The 20,836-nt window shown below is 44.6% G+C and overlaps 1 protein-coding gene across 1 annotated transcript in view; it reads left to right on the forward strand.

Annotated features, from left to right (window-relative positions):
- SLC17A5 (solute carrier family 17 member 5) overlaps positions 1 to 17,001 on the forward strand; it is a 39,183-nt gene extending 22,182 nt beyond the window's left edge. The window contains exons 9-11 of the mRNA XM_054023298.1: positions 4,688 to 4,835; positions 12,289 to 12,379; positions 14,542 to 17,001. Of these exons, the coding sequence (XP_053879273.1) occupies positions 4,688 to 4,835; positions 12,289 to 12,379; positions 14,542 to 14,679 (377 nt within the window). The 3' untranslated portion in view covers positions 14,680 to 17,001. The remainder of the gene's footprint in view (positions 1 to 4,687; positions 4,836 to 12,288; positions 12,380 to 14,541) is intronic.
- The last annotated feature ends 3,835 nt before the right edge of the window (positions 17,002 to 20,836 follow it).

Here is a 20,836-nt window from a genome sequence, read left to right on the forward strand (position 1 = left end):
GCCCAATTGCCCGGACAGCTGAGCCGGCCCCCCGTGGGCTGCGCACAGCAGGGCCCAGGAAAGCTGCCTCCGCCCTATCCCACCCCTTCCCCTCTGCCCCTGCTCTGCCCCAGCCACGCCCCTTCCTCCCTCAAACTCCGTCCCCTAAGCTATGCATCCCAGGGGACTGCAGCAGGGGTCGGGCCCGCCCTGCACTCCCCCTGCGGGAAGTGGAGCGACCAGCCCCAGTCCACTCTGCTACGCCATACCGGCTCACAGCCATGCCGCCGGTGAGTGCTGGGGGGAGGTTCCCCTCTTTCCCCCAAGCCTGGGAGCTGGGGGAGCAGAGCAGAGCAGGCTGGGGCCAGGTCGCTCCACTTCCCACCGCCTCGTGAGTCTGGGGTTGGGCCCGACCCTTGCTGCCTTCCTACACTGGCTGTTCCTGCCTCCCAAAGCCCTTGGGTGCAGCCCTACCCCCTGCAGAGGCCTGAGACACACACACACACACACACACACATACCCCTTGGAAGCCCAGGGCCAGCCCCCGAGCAGGGAGGCTGCATAGGGCACCACAATCTCTAGGGACAGCATCAATCATACATTGGTCACTTTAGCTTGGTTTGCCTTGTCTTTTTCTGTCTAGCTTTAAAATAAAAATCCCCCTTCCTATTTTAAATTGCTACTCTGCTCTTAAAAGGTGAGCTGCAAATGTTTTTACTAATTCCTTCAACTATTGGATGTGCTTATTGTCCCCAGCAACGGATGGGTTAAGAAGTGTGTTTGGCATATTTTAAGTTTACAAATCTAAATTCTTGTCTGCCGCACTGATGAGGGTACGTTATATATACATAACTGAAGAAATTAAATGTCAGACCTTTTTTTCTAAATAATAATAAACCTGCTGTTTTTTTCCCACCGATCTGCACTGAAATGTCTTCTGGGAAAAAAGTTTATCATTCCACTATGTTATCTCTAACAAGCAAAGATGAACATATCTATTTAAAGCAACTTTTGTCATCTGATTTCTCAGAAAAACAGATTCCGCTGGAGCAGAAATTTCTTTTACAGTGCTTGCATCAAAGGGTGAAATTTTCAAAGTCGCCTAAGTGACTGAGGAAATCATTAACAATCAGTGAGACTAAGGGCTTGTCTACACTGGCACTTCACAGCGCTGCAACTTTCTCGCTTAGGGCAGTGAAAAAACCCCCCCCTGAGCACTGCAGGTTTCAGTGCTGTAAAGTGCCAGTGTAGACAGTGCACCAGCGCTAGAAGCTATTCCCCTCATGGAGGTGGGGGGCGTTTTATAGTCGCTGGTGCCACGACTACACAGTCATGTTAAAGCGCTGCTGCGGCAGTGCTTTAACGTTGCTAGTGAAGACATGTAGACCTTAACCCTGGTCTACAGTACGAACTTACATGAGTATAACTACGTTGCTCAAGGATATGGAAAATCCACACCCCTGAGTTATGCAGTTTCACCAACTGAACTCCTGGGGTAGACAGCACTATGCTGATGGGAGGGCTTCTCCCATCAACAGAGCTACCGCCTCCCCGGAAGGTGGAGTGCCCATAGGTAGCATCTTCACTAAGCTAATCTGCGACGCTGCAGTGCTGTAAGTGTAAACTAGGGTGACCAGATCACAGGGATGAAATATCGGGACGCGGGGGTGGGGGGAGCATAAAAAAAAAATCAGTTTTGCATGGGTGGGGGGCATTAGCAGGCCCCAGCTGCGCTGCCGGATAGTACACAGTGCCCCAGCTGCACGCGCTGCCCACCCCAGGGCAAAAGGTGGCCCCAGAGGGGGCTGGGGATAAAGAGGGCATCGGGGGGGACCAAGAGGAGGCGCTGGGAAGCACAGGAGTCCGGGTGGGCGAGGGCGTACGGCTCCAGCGGGGCCCCGGGCAGGGCACAGGCTGGATGGGCACAAGGAGGCAGAGCCCCATAGCGGGACCGGGCAGGGACAAAGCTGTCTCTCCCCTGGAAGCAGCTGCAGGAGCCCCCGAGCCTGGGGCTGGGCGCAGGACAATGTCGGTGCCTGGGAGCCGGGGACCCCGGGGGCGGCGCGGGCGTGCAGGGGGCCGGGACTGGCACAGCCGAGCTGCAGCGGCAGCCAGTCTCCCAAGCGGCTCCCCAGGGCTCCGGGCTGGGCAGCGGGCGGGAGCCGGAGCTTTTCCCGGTCCCGCGGAGTCTCCCGGCCCACCCTGGGCACATGTGGCGCGTCCCGCCACCAGCAGGGAGCCCCATGCCTCTCCCGCTTGGCTGCGCTCCAGCAGCTCCTTCTCAACAGGGCGAGCCGCTTGGAGCGCAGCCGAGCAGGAGAGATGCGGGGCTCCCCAGCAGCGGCGGGGAAGTTCATGGGTTCCGGGGACCCCGGCCGGCTCCTCGCCCCTGTCCGCCGGCCGCCCCGCCTGGGACAAGTCTCGCCCCTGCAGCTCCTCTCTCCCGCGTGTCTCTGGCGACCCACGCCCCCAGGCCGCGCCGCCCACCTGGGCCAGAGCCAGCCCGGGCTGCTGCCTGCACGCAGCCCGGGCCATGCCCAGATAGCCCCTGGCAGCCGCAGCAACTTTTCCTTCCCCTCCTGCTCTCCTGGTAGATACCCAACCCTCCTCCCTCCATCCCCACTCCACACATCCCTCCTCCTAACCTCCTCCCTCCATCCCCCTCACATCCCACGCAGCACCGCACACTGGTGTCTGGCGGCCTCCCTCCAGCTCTTGCACAGCCACCATACAGCTGATCAGCGGCGCGCAAGCCTGGGAGGGAGGGGAATGCGGGCTGCGTGCTTGGGGAAGAGGCGGGGCCAGGGAGGGGATTTGGGGAGGGATCCAATGGGGGAAGGGGGGGCGGAGTCAGGGCAGGCGGGGCGTGAGTGCCGGAGCGGAGGGCAAATGTGCTTTTTTTGTCCAGTGTCCCGACCGAACATTGGTCGGGACGCGGGACAAAGAAGCAAATATCGGGACAGTCCCGATAAAATCGGGACATCTGGTCACCTAGTGTAAACCAGCCCTTAGACTCGTAAATTACTATCTGTAATTCAATGCTCTTTAGAATGTTATTAAGTGGGTATCATAGACTAATCTTGGTATCTTCCAGGTTGCAATACCTGGCTGATTTTAGTCACCAATGCCCAAGAAAATCTCTAATTGTTGCAATTTTTGTAAGTGCCTGTAAATTAGAGGAAAAACAGCTAATTAACAAAGCTGAGGAAGGAGTAAAAATTCTGACAGGACATTTTGAAATCCAGGCCAGCAAAACTCAGAATGAAAAATCCAGAAATACACATTTTAAAAAGAAATTCTCTGCTTTCCCTAAGATTCCTTAACAAGATACGTTTAGCTTGAAAAAGACATTAAGACATATCTTCATCCTTTTATGCAACCACATCTATCTGTGGTAAAGAGGGCAAGGAATGATTCATAGTTTCCAAATGTATTGCTAGAGCATATATTTTTAACTTTTTTACAACTGACTGCCATCTTTTCAGTATCCAAGTGTTGTGGCATATCAGTACATTGACAAAACTCACATAAATCCGGAAACTTGTGATTTGGTTGCATGTTTGTATGTCTCAAGATGCTCCAGAACTTACCTATTGTAAAGAGCCCATTGGAAAGAGCTGACAAAATACTGCATCAAAATTTTCTAAAGCTAACACTTTTGAGGAACATATGGGGTTACCATTTGAAACTATCTAAAGTAATGTCTTGTAAAAGCAAGCTGTTCCATTAGAGTGTACTTACAGATAGTATAATGTCTGAATCCCACTACAGAATTCATAATCTCTTGTTCCTGCTTGGTATCTGATGGTTTGCAAAGCTCAGACTATTTTGACTAATTACATATAGTTGCTTGAAGACCAGAAAGTATTTGCAGACGTTCCTTTGAATTTGAATGGTGGTTTGGTTCACCCTTATTTCCTATTTGCAAACATTCATGCAAATGAGTTTCTGGTCACTCAAATGGCTGAGGAATGGCTGTTCTCCACATGAAGAGAACAATGCTGTATTGGCATTTGAATGGGGGTATTTGTGCCCAAACATCAGTATTCATTATTCACCTTTCGTTGTTCATTATTCTCCTGTCTTAAAAAGTTTGTCACCCCTGAGGGAGCAGAAACAATACATGTGACTTAAGTGACCAGTCAAACTAAACAGCTGACAAACACCCACAGGCTGAAAGTTGGTCAAATCATCTGTTTACACAATTACAGATAATGAATACACTTGCAGAAGTCAGGATCAGTTCATCAAAAAGAAAAGTGTTCAATTTGGATAACTTATTCATCACATATAATTCACACAGCTCTAGTCTTCCCCCATTTTATCTGCTATTGCAGCCTCTGTCAATTTTATCATAGTGTATACATAAAATTGACCAGATCTGATAAGACTGGACTGATCAGTATAATTTCTGATGACCTTTCATCCAATTAAAGTTTGCTCTCCTATCTGCCACTGGTATGGACTTCAATGGGTTCATGCAGCACAGACATCCTGGATTCTCTTCTAATGGAGCCATAAAAATGCAAATCTCCATTTTAATTTAAATAGTACTATGCTATGTTTTGTGCACTAGGTGGCAGTAGTAATATAGAAAATACACCTAAGTACCTAACTTCGTTTTAGGTTCTTTGTATGATAAATAACATTTAAGCATCTCTGTGGTGGTAAGAATCTGGAGGTTTCTAAATGATGTTGTTGTTTTTAGGAATGATTGGACCTGCAGTATTTTTAGTAGCAGCTGGATTCATTGGCTGTGACTACACATTGGCTGTTGCATTCCTAACCATATCAACAACACTAGGAGGCTTTTGTACATCTGGTTTTGGCATCAACCACCTGGACATAGCACCGTCGTAAGTATTGCTAAAGCTGGTTTTAATACAGATGACATTTTGATGATCTTCATCTGAATTAACACTAAAGCTGAGTGATGTGTTCCCTTTAGTGTTAAATATTAACAATGGTGAAGCATTATAACCTTTTAGAAAGGTTATTTGCATTTGAAAAACATGCTGTTTAAATTGGTCAGATGTTACTGTGTCATAAGCAGGCAGTATGTAGTCTCTGGCTATGAGCAGATCAATCCATATGTACAATTATTTTTCAGTAATTGTGTAATTTTTCAAAATAGAAGGCTAGATTCTAATCCAGAGGTGGGCAAACTACGGCCCACGGGACCGTCCTGCCTGGCCCCTGAGCTCCCAGCCAGGGAGGCTAGCCCCCGGCCCCTCCCCCGCTGGATCCCCTCTCCCGCAGCCACTCCACCGTGCAGGCAGCGCTCTGGGCGGTGGAGCTGCGCGCTCCTGCGAAGCAGAGTGGCAGCATCTCTAGCTCTGGGCAGCGCGGCAGCCAGACATGCTGCTCTGCTTAGCGTGGCTGGGGCTGGGGGGTTATATAAGGGGCGGGAGATGCCGGGGGGGGCAGTCAGGGAGCAGGGGGTGGTTGGATGGGGTGAAGGTTTGGGGGGGGCGGTCAGGGGATGGGGAACGAGGGGGTTGGATAGGCGTGGGGTCCCGGGGGGCCTGTCCGGGGACAGGGGTGTAGATGGGATCGGGGAGTCGGGACTGGGAGCAGGGGGGTTGGATAGGGGGTGGGCTCCCGGGGGGCGGTTAGGGGTGGGGGGTCCCGAGAGGCGGCAGTTAGGGGACAAGTAGCGGGGGGGGTTGGATGAGTCGGGTGTTCTGAGAGGGGCAGTCGGGGGGCAGGAAGTGGGAGGGGGCAGATAGGAGGTGGGGGCCAGGCTGTTTGGGGAGGCACAGCCTTCCTTACCTGGCCCTCCACACAGTTTTGCAATCCCAATGTGGCCCTTGGGCCAAAAAGTTTGCCTACTCCTATTCTAATCTGTGTTTCTGTGACTTGTACAAGACTGGAGCCTGGCAGATCTCCCTTCCTAAAAGATTTATTGTACTCTTTAGATGTCCACATACATACCGAATAATGACCAGTTGAAGAAACACACAGCTCTGTTTGATTTACCCTCATACGCAGGACACTAGTGAAGTACAGGAGTTCTACACTTATCAGGGCAGATTCTCTGCTGTGCAAGGCCTCTGGGCACAGCAAAGCAGAAGGGGATGAACAGAATGGGCTGCTCTAGCTTGTGCCAGCTGTCTGTAATCCCCCACCACCACCACCACCTTCAGGGAGCTGTGGATTAATGGTTTGAGCGCTGTACTGGGAGTCTTGTAGTTTTAGTTTCTATTCCAATGTCTGCCACAGGAAGCATAGCCGGATTCTGGTCACTCTGCCACCCCAGCCTTTGTGCTGGTAGCTGAGTGGAGGGAGGCTAACAGTCAGCTGTACTGATTCTGTCTCCCTTGGGGATTCCCCACACTGGGGACTTGTGTGTGGTTTCTGCTTCCTCTGCACCATCTGATTAATTGCAGGTGTCAGGAAGGAATTTCCTCTCTGACAATCTACTGCACAGTTGTTGTTTGTTTTGGGGTTTTTTGTTTTGGGGTTTTCCCCATGCTTTTGGCTTCTTCTAACTTAGCACAGGGTGAGACTTGGATTCTGATGGGGTCATCCTCAGCTATGCATGTTTATAAATACTATATGCATGAAATCTATTGAAGGGTCATGGCTGATTCCAGTAGGCCGTATGGTGGTATTACTTTAACGTGGTATTACTGTTGTTCTTCAAAGATGCAATTCACCTGGCTTCCCAAAGTGGAGAATTAATTGTAAGAGAGGTGGTCAAGATAAAAACAAAAATCTGAAATTTCCTTCTTTTTAAACAAAAGATTAATCTAAGTGTTCAAAAAGAAATTAGGTGATATGCAGGATTCTGGGCTACACGTTGAACTCCTCAAACCAGCTCCACAGTTTACCATTGGAGAAAGATTTCAGTGATGCTCTCTGCGTTCTTAAAAGTCAAAGATTTGGTGTAAACCTCTTGGAGAGAAGTGGCATTATGAACAAAGGAGACTGAGGAGCACAGAAGACAGACTGTGGACTGTTAACAAATATTGCTTGTGAACACTGCCTCACAGACACAACAGACAAATTCCTAAAATCTCAATAAATCCCATCTCTTGCCCTGAATAATTGGCCTCGTATTGATTGATGTGTGTATGTAATATATACACACACACACTCTTACACCACCATCTTTCTAGATGGCTGGCTGCCATATATATACACCAAAAAACGACATTAAAAAATATTAGGATTGCAAAGTAAGGCACTCAAGATAGGCAATGACTGAATTAAGGTTGCCTGTACCGCCATAGTGCAGGCCTCTTGCATTATATGTAATCATGTCATTATAGACTATACTATCTTTTCCACAGGACCCTTGTCTCATTCATTCCACAGAATGACAGTGTTCACTTAATGAGCAGCTATTCAATATTTTGTTTTGTCCCCACTGTTCAGATCCCAGGCCTTATATTCAGCACACCATTCAAACTCTGCTCCAAAGACAGAATTATTAATTTCCTCATGGGCTTTTCTGTGGTGCTCATCACTATAGTTTGAGTTTTTCACATACGCTAATTACTTTATCTTTGCAAAACTTCTGTAAGATAAGGGCAGGGCCGGCTCCAGGGACCAGCGAAGGAAGCAGGTGTTTGGGGCGGCCAATACAAAGGGGCGGCACTCCATCCGTTATTGGGACGGCACGTCCACGTCTTCGGGAATTCAGCGGTGGGTCCCTCAGTCCCTCTCTTCCTCTTTGAGCTGCTGCCGAAGTGCCGCTGAAGAGGAAGAGAGGGAGTGAAAGACCCGTCGCCGAACTACCACCAAAGAATGGAGCGGCACGATTGAGCTGCCGCCAAAGTGCCGCCGATCGGCTTTTGTTTTGTTTTTTTTATTGCACTTGGGATGGGGGAAAACCTGAAGCCGGCCCTGGGTAAGGGCATGATATTACTCCATTTTACAGATGGAGAACTGAGGCACAAAGATATAAGGTCTAAAGTATTTATTTAAAAATTTTTAGGAGTCCGGTGGCACCTTAAAGATTAAAGAGAGTATCTGTTAGTCTTTAAGGTGCCACCGGACTCCTTGTGGGTTTTGTGGATACAGACTAACACGGCTACCCCGATACTTTAAAATTTTGGGTACCCAATTAGAGGTACCTACGATCTGATTTTACAAAGAACTTGTCATATAGCATTTTGTATGTGGAAAGCACAATTCTTATTGACTTCAATGTGAGTGCACAGCACTTCTGCAAATCAGACCCCAGGGATATCCAGAAAATGAGGAATTAAAATCATAGTGAGTGACTGTGTGGAAAGTATCAGAGTAGCAGCTGTGTTAGTCTGTATCCGCAAAAAGAACAGGAGTACTTGTGGCACCTTAGAGACTAACAAATTTATTAGAGCATAAGCTTTCGAATGCATCCGAAGAAGTGGGCTGTAGTCCACGAAAGCTTATGCTCTAATAAATTTGTTAGTCTCTAAGGTGCCACAAGTACTCCTGTTCTTTTAGTGTGGAAAGTTTAGCTTAAGTGACTTGCCCAGCATCACACAAGTACTCTGTGGCAGAGGCAGGGATAGAATCCATGTATTCGGTGCAGCATTTAACTGCCTTAACCATGAGCCATTCTTTCTGTTTCTGCAATCCCCTGCCTCTGTCACCACACACCTTCCAATTTCTGCAACAAGTGAGGCTGGGGTCCGGGAGACCAATCTCCTTCCCTACCCAGTCCTGATTCAGCCCCAGAGCAGGTCCATCCTGTGCAGTGAATAAGTCATAAGTCCTTTGCAAAAAATATTATGTAATCAGATAATGAGAGATGGTATTATAGTGCATACAAGAGAGCCGAATTAAGGTTACACGGACATTTTTAATTCTGGCTTTGTCTAATTTTTGAGTGTTTGACTTAGCAATTTAATGTTTTTTAACATAGCTTTTGTATGTGTAAATTCCTAAGTTTTTTAAAAAAAGCAAACTGAAAAAAACCCAAGTACCATCAGATTGATCCCAGCCTGGACCATCAGCAGGATTGGAACTGTTAGATCAATCACACAGGTATCTCCCACTTGAGCTAATGGCCTAACAGAGAGTAATAGTAGGTTGTCATCCTCTGCATAACCAGCACTAGAGGGGGATGCCAGTGGGTTTCACAGATATCTGCTTGGAGCAGAGGAATTATCAGACTTAGGATACCTTGGCTTCCATTCAAGGCACAGTGGAGGGAGTGGTACTAATAAGTACAGAATCTTCTGTTCATTTTCCCTCCAAGCATGACCCCTTTCACCCTATACCCTCCAACCTATCTCTTTCTACCCCTGAATTCTTGTCCCAATCTCACTTCCTCACCTAGCTAGCCCCAGTCTCCATTCCTCAGGCTTCTGTTCCCAATCTCTTTGCCCAGCACATACTGTCCTCAGTTCGCTGGACTCTCCATTCCAAGTGTCCTTGCCCACTCAGTCTCACTTTTCCCCCTACTCCCCATCCTGCTGAATATGCCCAATGTAGATGGAATCTTCAGGAAATTTAGCTGCTATCTAAGATGTCTTTAGTGAGCATGTGAAAACTGCTCTTTTTACCCAAAGGTTATATTTGGTCAGATATTCCTAGGGGTGGCAAAATGATCAATCCAGAAGGGACGGATGGACGGACACACACACACACTTGCTCCAAAGCAGGGAGGCCCTAGCACTTTTCAAAGAAAAGGTTCCCAGAATTTTTTGACATGGGCAAAATGAGACCCAGGAAAAACAAGTCATGTTTGGAAATAACTGAACCATTTTGACTGAAATCTTCCAAAAAACCCTTCAGACTGAGGCAGACACCCGCCATTGAAGGGGGAGAAAATGAATTGTGGAATTACTGTGGGCATAGAAAAGAACATAGTGATGAGCTTGCTGGCTATTACCATAAGGGCCTTTTGCTATTCAAAAAATTGTAACACACCAGAGCAGGAATTTGTATAATACATTTAAGTTGCAAGAAATATTTCCATAAATGAACAAAAATGTTCACACCCAAGTAGAAAACATGAATTATAATATCAAAATGTAGGTGTGTCTTCCCAGTATGTTGTAAACATTTGAAATTATTGGGGAAGGGGAAGAATTATCAGTGTGAGGAAAATATATTCACTTCTGGCTTCTTTCCTGAAGTGTTGGCTAATTCAACCAATTACAGTAATATATTTCCTTAATGATGATGATTCTTAATACCTCACTCATCATAGAGCCCTCAGATTGTTCCCATGGCTCTCTGATGCGTTGAACACATCATATATCTTGCCTTGTCTCCTCATTCTGCCCCTTACTTAATCCGTGAGTCCATAGTATTCATGCATCCCCTACTATGTTATAGAAGATCTTAATCATTTGGACTGTCTTGCTTTGCAGATTTGTCATATTTAGCTTTCTGTTTCATGTTGGATTCTTTACATTGTACAGGGAGTTGAACCACAGTTGCGTGCATCAGACTGTGTGTTATCAAGTACACAACCCATGTCAGAAACACTAAAAATGAAAGACATTTAGCCAGGAATGAGTTGCAAATGCTTCTCTGGGGCCTAGATGAGCTTTGAAAGTGCATATTAATATTGTTGCAGTGCTTAAATGTTTTAAGGAAGAAATGCTGCACGTAGGTCCATTAAGGGCTTCATAGTGTCTTGTTATATATGCTTATGTGCCCCTAGAGGCTTTTACCCTTGGGCTCTATGAAGCTGAATGCCATATTAATTTTTATGCACTTTCAGGTTGCCAAAGGAATATGAATACATACCTTATTTAAAAGAAATAAGTATCACTTTAGTCAAAATTTCAAAGTTCAAAGTAAAATACAGTGCACTGCCTTAATAAAGCTTGGTAAGTGTGTTGACTTTAAATAAAAATCAGCCAATAGGCTCGATGCTTGAATGTGTAGCTCCCTTGTAAATGCTTTATTCAGAACACACACATGTGCTGCTAATCTCATCTGATTGTATGCATAGGTGCTGGAACAAGGGGTGCTGGGGGGCGGGGGAGAATGATGCACACTCCCCAGCTTGAAGTGGTTTCCATTATATATAGGGTTTACAGTTGGTTCAATTGCTGTCAGCACCCCCACTGTACAAAATGTTCTCACACCCCTATTATACATATGCATCATCGCCTTTTATCTCCAGTGTGAGTCTCCTGTTTCAGTAGGTAAAATGCCAGGGCTGGGCATATCTCTTTAGGAAGGCTATAGGTTCCATGGGGTGAAATACTGAAGTCAACAGGAATTCTGCCATTGTACTCGGGGGGAGGAGGGGGCAGGATTTCATCCCATTTGTGTTAAACAGTGAGTTAAACCAATACAACTATTAGGAATATCTCCTTTCCCTTTTATTAGCTCATGGCCGACCTTAGTGGTTTTTATATGGCTTCTGGGGGCAGCAAATCCAACCGGCAGATCTTGCCCTGTTACCCCTTTCTGCTTCTGCGATCCCTTGAGTTCTGAACTGGAAGACTAAAATTCTTAGTTCTAGTCTCACTTCTGCCACTGACTTGCTTTAATGTTCTGCACTGGTAGAGCATTTTGCAAACATGGTGTCCATATGCCTTGCAACATCCCTATAAGAGGTAAATATATTCATTTTACAGGCACAGGGAAGAGAAACTGAGGCTAAGTGAGTTTCTTGAGATTACAGAGCAAGTCATCATCTAAGTAAGACTGCTGCTGTGTGTGTTTAGCAGCACACCCTGAGATCCCAGAGAGATCCAAATGTCTGCAAATGGACCTGCAAAAGTGGGTGTGGCAACCAGAAAGATGGGTGGCCTAAGTTAAACCCACCCACCATTTGTGTGCTATAGCCGTGACCCATACAAATCTGAAGGAAACAAATGGAGCATATTCTAAAGCCCTGGGTTGGTGGAATTTATGCTTTGCAATAAAAGGTAAATGGAGAAATCCTTAATGCCTCCTGTCTTATTAGCAATGGCATCTTGGTCTTCTTTGTCTATCCCACACATTACCCTGTCATGCGCCACACGCTAACCACCTCCACCTTCCAACCCCTTTTTCTCCTCACCTCTCCAATGGATCCATCCTAGACAAATTAGTTGGGGCTTCCCAAAGAGAGCATGGCTTGGTGTAAGAGGCTGGGTGAGACTTTTGGCCTAGCTGAAAGGTGGCAACCCTATAACTGGCCAGCATGAAGCACCTAAACCAGTAACTCATTTTAAGGTGACACTGAGTTGCTCTTAAAATAAATAAATGGGAGCCATTCCCACACAAGTACTAACTTGTCTTGGCTTTGTTTAGCTCATGTGATCTGACGAGACTACAGCTGAAGGTGGTTTGGCTCCTATAACAAGCAATTTCATCAAATACAGGAATAAGTTGAATAAGCAGTGTGAACAATTTCTTCTACAGGTATGCTGGGATCCTGCTCGGAATCACCAATTCATTTGCCACTATCCCAGGAATGGTGGGGCCAGTCATTGCGAAAAGCCTGACTCATCATGTAAGACTGCTAGTTTGTTGTTTCACTGATAAAATTTCCTATGCCCTCTTCTAATGGACACTCTCCATTCTGAGATGCTGTTTTATATAAGAATAAAACGTGATGTATATGCTAGTCTTACTCTTAAGTTGTGATAAAGCTCTGTGCCCTGGCTTTTATTTTGGTGGCTGTTATACTGGCAGTAAAATGTGAGGTTGCATTTCAAAGAGCCGCATAGGGCTTTAGCTATTTGGCTGTCAATGACTTAGGCCTTGTCTTCACTAAGAAAAAAAAAGGTGGGTGTATTTTAACACGTGTTAGCAGGTTGAGGTAAACACTGCCTTAGTTAGTTATGGAAGAATGATGGTGTTTGAATCCTGAATTAAAAACTTGTCAGGTAAACAAGGAAGGAACCCCTTTCAATTGTATTTATTTGTAATGTGTATCCTGGGATTTTAGTGTACATTATAAAACACTTTACAGTTCCTCGAAGACTTGAATTAGATACCCAGTCTGAGACTTTTTATTCCCAGCACTACTTAGTCATAAAATCAGAAACAATCATGTACAGTAAAAGCTGTGTTATCTGGCACTTTACCAGCCGGAAAGCTCTATAAACTGGCATTTCTGATCTTCATTGAAAGTGGTTTACAGTCCAGTTGGCAAGGCTCCCTACCTGGCTCCACGCAGCTCCCTGGAAGCAGCAACATGTCCCTGCTGCTCCTAGGCAGAGGAATGGCCAGGAGGGGTTCCAAGTGCAGGAGGAGGTGTGGGGTTGGGGCGTGGGAGAGGGTGCTGGATCCGGGTGGCACTCACCTCTGGCAGCTCCTGGCAAGCAGCAACAAGTCCCTGCTGCTCCTAGGCAGAGGTGCGGCCAGGCGGCTCTGCACACTGCCCTGGCTCCGCAACTGCAGGGGCGGCGCCTGCAGGTGGAGGCAACGCACTGAGCCACCTAGTCATGCCTCCGCCTAGGAGCAGCAGGGACTTGTCGCCGCTTGTGGGGAGCCTCCCAAGGTGAGCGCCGCCCGGATCCAGCATCCAGAGCCCCCTCACACACCCAAACTCCCAGAGCCTGCACACACACACCCCTGCACCTCAACCCCTAGCCCAGAGCCCCCTCTCACACCCAAACTCCCTCCCTCTTAGTTAACTGGAATTTTTCACTTACCGGCACCTCCCATTCTCCTAACGTGCCGGATAACAAAGCTTTTACTGTACATAACCAAAATGCTTTTCTTTTAGAATTATTGATAGAATTATTTAAGAATACTTTAGGGAGGGCAAGTGGGATGAGTGACTTTACTAGTACAATTGGTGAATTGAGTAACCTAGTAATAAATCGCTCCAACCGTTGCTTTGAAAAACACTGAAGTATTATTTAATGCTGTGGGTCCAAACAGATCAGCTTTGTCTGAACAGCTTAACAAAAATTCTCTTATACTGTTTAGTCTGGTGTTAATACATTCTCGTTCAGCTGCGCTTTTCCTTTCTTTACCAGTAAAGACACTTTGCAAGCTTGTTTGAATAGTCACCTGCTATTTTAAAGATGGCTTTTTAATCTTAAAACATCTACATATACGTAAACCTCAGTATTTATTTTTATTTTCTTAGAAAAGTATTAGCCAATGCCATGCATGCATCCGAGACATTTTTTAGACTATAAACCTTCATCCTGGTTTCAGTGACATCCCTTCACTGCCAATAGTTAACTTCTCTGTGGGCCAAAATCAATCCAGGGCTGAAATGTTGATGTACAACCCATGGCTGGAATAATAATAGAGTAACAAATAATAAAACTGATTACCCATAAAGCATAGGAAAGATATGTGCTGCTCTGAAAACTGAATAGTCCTTTCCATTAGGTTCATGTTCCATGCATTGGTTTAGCCCAAATACAATTTTGAGACAATACATTTGGACTTTGTCTCACTTTGTTAAATGACAAACTGGATGGAACAGCCCTTATCACAATGTTAAATTGCATGGTTTTAAAATGCATTTGACTCAGACTGCTATTTAAGTTAACCTTTTGTGTTTGTAATGCTTTTGATGTCAACGTGAAACTGAACTGGGTAGAATTTTCATTTAACAAGAAAGAGCATGTGGAATATGTCTTTTTAGCAACTCTTCATTCTAAGATCTGATGCTGTAAACTGATTGCTTTTATTTTTTTCTCTTGGCAGAATACTGTGGGAGAGTGGCAGACTGTTTTCTATATTGCTGCTTCTATTAACTTATTTGGAGCAATTTTCTTTGCATTATTTGGCAGTGGAGAAGTGCAGGACTGGGCAGTCAATGGCCGCCACTTGCATAGAAACTGAAGGAGTTATTGAGATATCAAGGCTATACTGAATCACTGTACTAAAGTCATGTGACCTGAAAAGTGCCTTTCCTATTGATGCCCAGAAAGCTACAAAAGCTTTTCAGTTTAACCATTTTCTCTGTGTACTGTTTGTACTGGAAGTCACTTGACAGTGCATGTATGTTATATCTGTAACAAGAAACTACTTAGCTCTAGTAGAATAGCCTCATGCTAGGACTTCATCAGATACTTGATCTAAAACCTAGAATTTTAACTCACTGTGCTGGGCACCATTATCTGTCACCTCTTAATATTTTCTGAATTAAAACGGGTAGGAAGATGTCTATCATTGACAGGGCGCAGGGGAGAGAAGGGATTGTGTGTGGTGTTGCGGGGAGGAGGAGGAATGGTATGTAATAAGGAACCTTTTTTTAATTTTTATGATGAAATTGACATGCTTCTACAATTTTAATGTCCAGGAACGTCCTGGTTTTCTAGAGGTTTTTATTATATTTTAATTTTTCTTTTTACCAATATTTTAATTGGTGTTATAGGGCTCTGTTCTACTACACACGTTTCCAATATGTAAATGTTCCATGTTCAAGAACATGGCTTCACAATTAATACAGCGTAATTACAGAGCAAATTTACAACAAGCAGCTTACATATGAGACAGACAGAAGGAGTCCTTCCCCTCCCCCCGCCCCCTCTTCTCAGTGGGGTAAGATATTGACATACCATACGTTCAGTGTCCTATGCATCGACAAAGGAGTACGTTGCTATGGTTTGAATTCTAAGCAATGTGAAGATTGCACTAGAAACACAATGGCTGAGTGTATGTATTAAAATGATTTTCAGTCTGACAACCTTTTTTTTTTTTCATGACAATAAGCATTCAGAGCAATGGAACTCTCAGATTCTTCTGCTCATGTTGTAAATTTGCCAGTAGAAATGTACTAAAATGAGGCCAGTGCAGAGTGTAAGGATAATACTTTTTAGTTCTCTTCTACAGTTACTCTAGCCCTGTTCACAGGTTAAAAATCAGTGATATTGGGAAAAGAACCAGTGCAACTTGATTTTTGGAAGTTGCCCCAGGTGCTTGCTGTTGTGAGTCTGAGAGAATTGTGCTGTTAGTACAGAATTCACACTTGGAGCTTTCTTTTACTATAAATGTACACTTGGATGCTACACACCCGATTAAACCCAATTGTGAGTGAAAATTGTAGTCTAGAACAGTGGTTCCCAAACTTTAACAACCTGTGAACTCCTTTCACTAAAATGTCATCTCACGAACCCCCTCCTAAAAATAAATATTCCCAGGGATTTTCTCCTTTACCTGAGTATAAATTATAAAAGCAGTGATCTTGGAAATATAAAATTTGTTTTTATGACATGTTTATTACACACTATTTATTATTCATTACTATTTATCATTACAGTATTTTTACATTATGAAAATGGCAACACTCTTCCAAAATCTCACTTTCGTAGCTTGTATCACTTGAATAAGCCTGTTATAAGACAAGGCTCTTGTGTTTCATCAAGGAGTATCAAATGTGAAACAGCATGAAGGTATTTAAGAAGCCAACTCAGAGTTCCTCCTACACAAGCATTCAGGTCTTGAGTCGTCCAGGAAAGCACCACACGTTACAACAAAGCTTAAACTTGTTCTTCATAATAATTTTAAAAACAATACTAGCTGCCTATTTAATTTTAAAAACAGCAAAAAATATCCACCTCCCTTTCCATTTCTTATAAGGAGTCTTGAAGTTTAAATCTCCTCAGTATGCTAGATATGCTTGCTTTAATCTGCTTAGCTCTTGGAAGTCCAGGGGCTCCAGGCTGCTGGCCCGTGCTGCCCGGGATCCCTAGTGACAGCTCTGTCCACCATTAGGGAATTTTTTCCTGAGAACCCCCTATAACATTTTGTGAACCCCAGGGGTTCACGAAACCCAGTTTGGGAACCACTGGTCTAGAAGGAATGGGTGATTGAAAATCAGAGGGACTCAACTTAGAGTATTCATCATGTAGAGCAGGTAAAAATCCCCTTTCCAAAGATTCCTGGATAGGAGCAGGTTGGTGAAGGTCACTTTGCTTTGTTTTTTCCACCTACCAACACTACAAAGAGAAGCCTGGCACACCTGCCTACTGGTGCTCCAGGGGAGTCTGGCTGACTTCATTTCTAGGAAATGGCTACTGCCTCTTTTTACCAGCTTTAAGAACCTTTGTGTTTTCACCTGCATTGAAGTGTCATGTTGTCTTACTATGGAAGTATGTTAAAGCTGTGCTGTATCATCAATTTGTTTCTACAATAAATGTTGCCAGATTCATATGGAATTAATATTTGCACATGTGACGGTTATTGGAAATGATCACTTCCCACAAATTAGAATCGTAGCCTCCAATTAAACAGAGAATGTACCAACTGTGGGTGGTGGATGGATTAGAGGATTGTGATTGGGCTTCTGAACCCTTAACCACTGCAGCAGTTTCAAATCTAGCAGAGACGGGTGAGTACTGTCTCTATGAAAAGAGGTAGCTGCATTTTCTGTTCACAAAGCAATTGGGCTTTTTATTGGTCTCAGCCAAAGAGTCCAAAGGATTGTTTGGACATAGACTGAACTAGCCGCTTCCCCTGCCACCTTGGGACTGTGCTCCAGGTCAGAGGTGCGGCAGGATGAGAAGAGGCTTGCATGACCACTACTTTTTTTTTTTTTTTTTTAAATTGACGACTGGTCTGTAGACAGAGCTTTAGATTCCAGTGTTGTCAGTCTGGCACTTTGGTGAACACTAACACTGAATTTTCAGAAGAGAAATGGAATCAGAGCATTATTTTGATTGTTTTTTTTATCTGAGTTAAGACAGTAAACATTAAATAGAATCCATGACATTGGATCTATTTGAGTTATCCAGGCCAGACTGAGGAGTCTTGGAATTTCAGATTTTCATACCTATTTTTTTCTTCTAATCTCATGCATAATTCACACAGGTGCTCTGTGTTCCATTAATTTTTAAGCGAAAAGCTTGGCTGGAAAGCAGGAACAAAAAATTACAGTAGGTCCTCATGTTTATTTCTAGAAAGCAGACCAAGGCTAACTGGGATTCTTATTCTGTAGGAACCAGAACATTTGATGATAGTTTGATCCACAAGGCGTTAAGCACTCTGGCCCCAATCGAGCAAAGCACTTCAGCGTATGCTTAACTTTATTTTGCAGGCTCAAGCCCATAGAATAGAAAAACTATATTAAAATGTCAAAAATAATTCAAATCATTATTGCACTTCTGCCTCTTCACCATGCTGCTGCTCGCTTTCCCGTCTCAATTTATCTGTTTTCTGGCTTCCTTGTATTGTTTCAGAATGTTTTGGGTGCCCAGCTTGATACCTTAAAGGGTCTTTGAGTGTCCAGCACTTTCTGAAACATCCAATCAGGCCCTGTTAAGAAGTTTCAAGTTGAACACCCAAAATTAAAAATTAATTTTAAAAATTGTATCTGTTTAAATTTTGTATTTATTCATTTTCCTCCTTATCCTTTGTAACTGGTTCCTTACTTCATTTTGTCAGCTTATATTAAAAATAGAACTAATGGCTTCTATGCTCCCCTGTGTCTTCCCCTAGTAGCTAGTCACCAGACTATCTAAGTTGATCACTTTCCCAGGGGCTGAACAGTTCTCAAAAGATATATTTTCCTTCCAATCCTGATTTTGCTGGAATAGTTTGTTTCCACCTTGTATAACTGGTAATTGAGTCTAATTGATAGCTAACTATTTTCAGAATTTGTCATGAAGGGAACACGATAAGAAACAAGAACTGGATATTGTGACCTAAATCAGGCTACCTTTACAACTTAAATGTTTTTCCTCCATATAAACACTTCTGTACTGGAAAGGTCTACTGTCCACTATTCTCTCTTTCATGTGTTTCAAAGTCACATCTATAAACAGCTGTAGTTGGTTGGCCATGTCCTATTCTGGGAGCAATAGGATAAACAAAAACTCTCTTTGTAAAGGCAGCTAATTTAATAGCCAGGCTACATTTGCAAGGATATATCAATGATATACTATTTCTGCTGTACTGTGACAATGCCAACCACTACCAAATTGATAAGTGTTAAATAAATTAGAACATTATGCCCGCAAGAAGTTAACACTCCATCAGTACCAAGTTTAACAACAATGAATTAAATGGTCCAGGATAGAACCTACTCCCTTGGCAAAATATTCAAGTGGCAGAAACAGCCTTCTGTAATGTCTTTCCTAATATGCAGATTAGTGATAGACATTTTTAAAAGGATGTACAAGAGTTAGTACATACTTCTCACCAGCGCTGGAAACTTCCCGTCCTCTTCCCTCACCACCTCCAGGATCCTGTGCTGCAGGATATCACAACTGGGCTAGTTCAGGATGCTGGTTGCTTCCAAGGAGAGATTACAAAAGTGTGTTTCTGTCCATGCCAGCCAGCCCATCCTTTTCCTTCCGATGTACAGTACCACTCAGAATCATGCCTTCATGATCAAAGACCAGAGGCCCCTAAGGAAATCTTGGGAAATACTGCAAAGAGTTGTCCAAAATACAGATAAACATTTAAGAAAGTAAAGTTGGATAACTTAGTCAGCCTGCATGGTAATGACCAAGCAGGTGGTCCATGAAGGTACTTAGGCACCTTAATCCTGTTTTTAGGCGCCACTGCATGCCACAAAACTCCTGCTTGGCTGCCACCTCACCCTGCAAGTACCTAAATTCATTTGGCATCTAAATTTTTTGTGGTAAAAGTTCCCTAGGTGCCTATGTTTCAGTCTCTGGGATGTGCACTGCTGCCAGGTGTCAGGACACCTATCTCCCACCTGACCTCTAGAGAGCTCACAACGTGGGAAAGATGGACATTTGGCTGCCTAACTTGCATGTGTGGCCTGATCGGGTAGGCGTGCGCAGAGGCCAGCTCCTGGTTCAGGTCCCTCCGGTAAGTTCACACAAAACAGCTGGGGGGCAGGAGAAGGAAGAGAACCTCCCTTGTAATCTTTAGCCTAGTGGAAAGGGAACTCACCCGGGATGTGTGACACATTCCTAACCACTAGGCTACAGAGTCAGTCCAATTCTTTCTCTGGCTCAATTAATATTTAATTATTCAATTAGTAAAAGTGGAACAACTTCAATGGGAGAGAATGAGGGAGCCCCCCCTCAGAATATCCCATAGCCTAGTGATGAGAGCGATCCCTGTTCAAATCCCATCTCCCCCCTCAGGAGGAGGAGGAACTTGAACTGGGGGGCGGGGGGAGTCTTGCACATTCTGGGTGAGTATCCTAGCCACTAGGCTAAAGATTACAATGAGGGGCCTCTCCTACCCCTCCCAGCTCCCTGATGGTTTTGTTCTGGGCCCTGCATGCAACTAGGCCATTGAATGCCTATCTTTTTTTGGTTTCTGGATCGCAAGCAGAGCTAGGCACCTATCTCCATCAGAGGTATGGGGCTTAACACACACGCTTTTGGTCACTGTCTCCCATTCACTAATAGACCACGATCCACAAAAACAGCATGCTAAGCAGGGAGCTGCCGAAGACACCTTGTTCTCCCTATTCATTGTATGGGGGGGCCTATGTGCCTAACAGACTTTGTGAGTCACAGTGATGTCCCTGTGGTGGTGTTTTTTTCTAGGTGCCTAAAAGTTAGGTGTTGTCACGCTGAGCATCACAACACCTCAGTCCCTTTGAGGATTCCACCCACCATAACCAATAATTCTTTTAAGTTTCCTTTTAACCCACCAACAACCTACCAGCTCTTGCACCAGAGCAAAAAAACTGCTGCTTTGCGTCTGAATTATTTTGGCAGTCTGTTTCATTTGGATGCTCCCGTATGCAGGGACCTTGTCTTCCTCTGTGTTTTGTACAATGCTGAACATGCTGTTAATTTTGAAATGTGTCTTTAACACCAAAGTAACTCAAACTGCTTCTAAAGGAAATATATAATCTCTCTAGACATCCCTTACCCATCACCACTTGAGTGTAGCCACCAGAACAGTAGTTAGGGAAAGAATAAAGACACATGTAATAACTGAAGCTACAGGGGAAATTTGAGACATACAGAATATCTGCGATTCAGCCATGTCCCAGTATTGATGCCCCTATCTTAACAAAAGGCGCTGGAGACTTTGCAACAGCTGCAGGTGCTTTGGCTGAAGGCTT

This window comes from Malaclemys terrapin, chromosome 3 (genome assembly GCF_027887155.1).
Source record: "Malaclemys terrapin pileata isolate rMalTer1 chromosome 3, rMalTer1.hap1, whole genome shotgun sequence".
NCBI lineage: Eukaryota > Metazoa > Chordata > Testudines > Emydidae > Malaclemys > Malaclemys terrapin.